This window comes from Lygodium microphyllum, chromosome 21, assembly GCF_053477565.2.
Source record: "Lygodium microphyllum isolate KBCC chromosome 21, Lygodium_microphyllum_v1.1.10, whole genome shotgun sequence".
NCBI classification, from domain to species: Eukaryota; Viridiplantae; Streptophyta; class Polypodiopsida; order Schizaeales; family Lygodiaceae; genus Lygodium; species Lygodium microphyllum.
Window position 1 is genome coordinate 42,982,007 of NC_141155.1, and position 6,000 is coordinate 42,988,006.

At 43.8% G+C, this 6,000-nt stretch overlaps 1 protein-coding gene across 1 annotated transcript; it reads left to right on the plus strand.

The window, feature by feature from the left end:
• Positions 1-1,586: 1,586 nt before the first annotated feature.
• Positions 1,587-5,130, plus strand: LOC148017940 (putative laccase-11). The gene is made up of 7 exons (XM_087661965.1): positions 1,587-2,064; positions 2,282-2,433; positions 2,598-2,842; positions 2,976-3,104; positions 3,368-3,957; positions 4,075-4,435; positions 4,660-5,130. Exons 1-7 carry the CDS (start codon positions 1,933-1,935, stop codon positions 4,788-4,790), a joined length of 1,740 nt encoding a protein of 579 aa, XP_087518091.1. The 5' UTR covers positions 1,587-1,932; the 3' UTR covers positions 4,791-5,130.
• The last annotated feature ends 870 nt before the right edge of the window (positions 5,131-6,000 follow it).

Here is a 6,000-nt window from a genome sequence, read left to right on the forward strand (position 1 = left end):
AAGTTGAACAAAAGATGGCATTTAGATCGGAATAGCTCCAGTCAAGGAAAGATCTCATGTCTACAATGGCTAATAATTCACAAGCTCTCTAGACTAATGAAAGGACTCAAAAAATGGGGATAGGGTTCAATGGACTATGTGTTAGATGTGGAAAAGAAACAAAAACAATAGCTCATACTTTTATTAATTGTAAAACTAACCAAAGTATATTGGGGGTATTTGCAAGTACTGTTTTGGAAAGTCCACCCAACATGCTTCAACTCGAAATAATTCTTACTAAGGGAAATACAAGGGATTCCTCTTGCAATCTAGACCTGGATACGTGGATTATATCTATGAAATACATCGATAAGTAGAAACAACTCTCAATTTGATAACACCAAAGGGGATCCACTCATTGCATTTAAACTTGATGTATGGATGCATGTCAATGAGAAGGAGGACACCTTGCTACAACAACATGAGAAGTTGTCGAAAGAAAGAGATTGTAAGGCAAAAGGCAAAAATTGACGATGCTATTAAGCATAGGTTCTAATGGAAGAACTCAAAGTTAACATTGTTGTACACACCAGACTTCTGCTTTGGCTTGGGCCCTTCAAAGCTAGGAAGAAAATGCTAAAGAACTCTAAAGCCTATAGTTATGTTACATTGTAAATGGAAAATCCTAGGCGTGTGAACTATAAACAAGGGAGAGTAAACTCTCACTTTTGTACCCCATACAACTTTTCTTATTTTCTAATATCAATATATTTTAACGTTTCCTCAAAAAAGGAATTGCAATGATCAGCGTATTTACATTTCACTCTTTCTATGTCATTCTGTGGGGGCGTGGAAAGGGTCTCAAAGGGGATGTTAACAATTTGTCGTCCGAATGACCTCTCGAAGCTACGCGGAAAAAGCCATGATATTTCAATGTACAAGTCCATCTTTCTTGATCACGGTCCCGACTCCCCACCACAGCACACGTCAAACAGCACTGTGGTAGAAAACAACTCATGGTGGGGCTGGAAGTCAATCAGCATTCGAGAATCGAGACTCGAGTATGTAGCTTCACGCGAATCACGCGGTATGTAGGTACGGACACCTTCACGCGGTACATACCAATTCAGCCAAAAGCCCTCAGCCCTGTTGAATGGCGATGTAGATAAGAACATTCTTTTCCCAAAAGAGGTACGCTGGCACGCTGGCAGACGTCAAGTCTAATCGGTCAGTATACATCGCAAATAATTGGTTATCGGCTGTTAATTAGTTAGCTCTTCCCTTTCTTTTTTATGTTAAATTTTAATCGGCTACCCTCTTCCTATTATTATTATCATTACTGTCAGTTTTCTTACGTTCGGTATTATTTTTATTGTTCTTCTCGTTTGACTGACTCTTTCTTCCAACCGTGACCCTGAGTAGGACTTTCAGAGTCCAGACCCTTGAGGTTGGACATTCAGAAAGTCAGACACACACACACACACTCTCTCTCTCTCTCGCTCTCTCACAGGAAACCTCCTCTCTGTACGTGCCTATATATTGGCGAAGGCACTACTATCGGCATTGAGCCTTCCTCCTTTCTTGAAATCAGCTCTGCAGCCCCCCGCCCCGTCTTTACTCCCGAGTCCCCCCCTCTCTCTCTCTCCCTATATCGGAGAAGACCTCATCGAGTCCTCTCTGTACGTGCCTTCTTGCTTTCTTATCATCAGCTTCCTGTCTCCCTATATCGGAGAAGACCTCCTCTCTATACGTGCCTTCCTGCCTTCCTCTCCCTCTCTGTATCTCTCTCTCTCTGACAGAGGAAACCGCGTCCCTGTACGTGCCTACATATCTACGAGCTCAGCACACCTTCTGCATTGCGATATACAGAACCTTGCATTCCAGCATTCTTATTATCAGCTCTGCTGTCCTCCTGCTGCTGCAGGCCCTACACCGTCAGTTTTGTTTGTCGACATGGTGGATAAGCCTGTGATCTCTCTCCTTTCCATCTTTGCGGCTCATTTTGTTTTCTGCCTTCTGTTCCTATTGGATCCTGATCATCAGCTACACGTGGAAGCTGCGACAATTCATCAGCTAGACTGGAAGGTATACTGCTCTTCACCGTCACCATTACTGCAATAGACGTATAAATGATGTAGCCCCTATAAATCCATGACACTGGAACTGATCAGCTTAGAGCTAGCTGCTACGTTTCTCTAGCCTGGGAGAGTCCAAGAATCAAATTAGATGTATAATTAGTCTCCGATCTGAGTGATCTGTTTTAAATTCATGCTAGTCGACGTCTGATCATATAACAATCCAGGTTCAATATGCCAACTACACGCGGCTTTGCCATACTAAAGCACTCATCACCATCAACGGCCAGTACCCGGGCCCAACGGTCTACGTGCAAGAGGGTGACACTGTCGTTGTGAAGGTCACAAATTTCGTACCCGACAACATTACCATTCACTGGTATAAGTCAACAAAATTGTTGTAATTTTATTTTATTGGTGGCAATAATATGGCTAGGCCTTTTTATATGAACGCTATTGGAGACGCTGTTATTATTGCTTAATATCGTGATAAGTGTACTTCTGTCTTGTTCACTGGGGTGAATGTAATTATCACGTGGGCAGGCATGGTGTCCGCCAGCTACTCAGTGCATGGGCCGATGGACCTGCCTACATTACTCAGTGCCCGATTCAGACTGGCAGCTCTTTCACCTACAAGTTCCAAATAATAGACCAGCGAGGAACCCTCTTCTGGCATGCCCATCACAGCTGGTTGAGGGCTACCGTGCATGGGGCCTTCATCATCCGTCCCAAGCACAACGTTGCCTACCCCTTCACAACTCCCAATAATGAGATTCCGATTCTTGTCGGTAATGCTTTATAGAACTTACTATCAGATGTATATATTCTGCTCACTGGAGAGACCATCATGAGTAGGGATGATAATATCATCAGCATGTGATATATGACTGTTACTGAAGTGCGAGTGATCGTGATCAACAGGTGAATGGTGGAATGCCAATGTAGAAGATGTCATTGCCCAAGCTTTGCAGACCGGAGGAGGCAACCAAGTTGCCGATGCTTTGACAATCAATGGACAACCTGGTGCCCTATATGATTGCTCACTGGCAGGTATGCGATAAAAAATTTTGGCGCCGCGAGTTTGGTCTCTATTGCGCTGTACTTCAGAATCTGATACGCAAGTGTTAGCACACGAGTTCATAGTGAAGGCTTGGGAAATAACACGAGGACGATGGATAGGGGAAAGTGGGTACTGATATTTGTGGGAAATGGCTGAGCATCATTGCCTTTTCATCTGAGGTAATTAATTCACTCTCTTTAACGAATTGGAGGTCTGTACTTAGTCGATTGGGTTTACGATTGGTGTCATGCAGATACTCCAGTATTCAACGTGATGCCCGGGCGAAGATACTTACTGAGGATCATCAACACGGCAATGAGCTTCACGTTTTTCGTGGGTGTAGCCAACCACAAACTCACAGTAGTGGAGGTCGATGCAGAGTACACGCTGCCCTACCAAACAGATGTTGTGGTGGTGGCACCTGGGCAGACTACAAATGTGCTGTTCACGGCCAACCAGCCAACAGGCCAATATTTCATATCGGCTACTGTTTTCTCACCACTGAACCCTTCGCTCGTCCCTTACCCTACCAAAGCCCCCACCGCCATACTCCGATACAATGGGGCCAGCACTGTCCTTTCTCCAAACTTGCCCCTGCCCGCTTTCCCGGCCGTGGATGACATTGCATTCGTCGCAAACTTCACTCAGAGCTTGAAGGGCCAATCGATCTCTAGAGGTTTTTACTACTACAACGTACCCCAGACGGTCGACGAGGACCTCTTCTTCACAGCCGGCTTCGCCTTGAAACCTTGCTCCGATTGCTCAGGTCCGATCCCAGGCAACCGGCTGTCAGCGTCAATTAACAACGTCACCTTCAACACACCATCAGTTTCCCTTCTTCAGGTACATTTACTGATGGCCAACGCATAGTATAAATGTCGCTACTACGACAGTACTTAATTATAATTAAGGCCGGACATTGTCATTCGCAACATTGACCTCTGTTATGTATTGGCGCAGGCGTATTACAATCACATCAACGGAGTGTACACGACAGATTTCCCGGACACGCCCTTGTTTGTGTACAACTACACGGGAGTGGATCCGAGCAACAAGCAGTCGGTGATGGGGACGAAGGTGAAGGTCCTGGAGTTCGGGAAGAAAGTGCAGATCGTGTTCCAGAACACCGCCACGCTATTCTTCGAGAGCCACCCCATCCATCTCCACGGGCAGAACTTCTACATCGTGGGCACCGGCTTCGGCACCTTCAATGCCTCCTCCGATCCCAAAACTTTCAACCTCATCAACCCCCCATCGCGCAACACAGTTGCCATCCCTTTTGGAGGCTGGGCCGCCGTCCGTTTCAGGACTACGAACCCTGGTATGCCACATACACACACACACACACCATATGATGATCACAATTTATTCACAGGACCATGTTCTGATTGCTTTACTATCTGGTCAATCAACCTTGCAAAGAAATTGGAAGCGAAATGTTTAGATTTGCACGCTCGTCTTGTTTTGGTAAATTAGTGCCCGACAGCCCCTTCTCATAAGGTCCAGTTCGATTCACTAACGCTTCCATTGTTTGATACGACGCAGGTGTCTGGTTTATGCATTGCCACCTTGACCTGCATAGCTCATGGGGCATGTCCATGGCTTTTATTGTCAAAAACGGAGGGCGAAGCGACCAAATATTGCCACCTCCTCCCACAGACCTTCCTCCTTGCTAACTTGGCAGCATTTGACTTGTCAGATAAGCACCCTGCACGGCGCTTGTAGATCCCTTCTAGTATGCGATCAGCCGGCAAATGTTTACATTCCTGATTCATCCTCCTTTGAATATTATATTCATGTACCTTTTGATCAATAACCTTCCGTGGGCAAGCAGCCTCAACCTCGACTTCTTTGCCCCTTCGATGATACTATCAGAACGAAGGACCGGTGAACAAGCGAGGATGCTGCTTACTTGCGATGTATTTTTTGTTGCTCCTGTCGATCAATGGCTCGATATGGAATCGTCCTTCGATGCTCAAATACACAAATGTTTATCCTCCTAATTTTAATGTTCTAGTAACGATGCTTTTCACTGTTTAAGCCAAACTTAAAGGACCTTGGAGAAGTGAGGTGAACTGTGTCCCGTCATGCTTGGGCCCACGCCGTATCACGATATTTGTGTTCACCGACTATTTCTCATCTTGGCAAAACCGTGCGCGTTGGCTGTCTACGGAAAAGGGCAACTTTTCTTAGAGGAAAACTCACATAGGGAACTTTTAATCATTCCCTACATAAGAAAAAAAAAGGATTTTTAATAGAATTTGCTAATTAGAAATAAATGTAAGTAAAGAATGTAAAAATTAGGGAAGATGGAACATTTCCTGGTTAAAATAACTAAGGAATCACATGAGAAATTTCCTATGTAAGAAATTTTTCATATGTATGAATATATTCCTATATAGAAAAAGGGTTTAGAGGTGATTCCCTACTTATTGGCATGTAAGAGATCCACCACTTTTTCTAGTTTGCACATATTCCTAGATATGTGAATTTCTAGATAGGAAATTCCACTGGGCATTTTTAATTACAAAATTATAGAGTGAAATTTTAACTAGGAATTTCTAGTCTAGCACACCAATTCAAACCAACGTCTTTCATTAAACCACTTGACACCTATCCAAGGAGGAATTCAACAAAGAAACTTCCTAGATGCATTCCCTATGAATCATCAACACATAAATCATCACAAGCAATATACCTTTGCTCAAATATGTATAGATTTTGTTGCCAAAGGGAGACAAGACACATGAGAAAAAGAAAATCTATCTTCACTCGTTTGCTATTTAAACTATTATATGACATGTGATTCTTCCTAACATAAACAATCTAAATACTTAAACATCTTAGTACAATACAAAATTTGGTTATAAAGATCAGACGTGATAG

What these genes read in the sequence shown, in the direction of transcription:
- LOC148017940 (XM_087661965.1), top strand. Translation starts at nt 1,933, where the DNA reads ATGGTGGATAAGCCTGTGATCTCTCTCCTTTCCATCTTTGCGGCTCAT. An exon ending in GACAACATTACCATTCACTG is followed by an intron (nt 2,434 to 2,597) that starts GTATAAGTCAAC and finishes TCACGTGGGCAG; the next exon opens with GCATGGTGTCCGCCAGCTAC. An exon ending in TTTCAGGACTACGAACCCTG is followed by an intron (nt 4,436 to 4,659) that starts GTATGCCACATA and finishes GATACGACGCAG; the next exon opens with GTGTCTGGTTTATGCATTGC.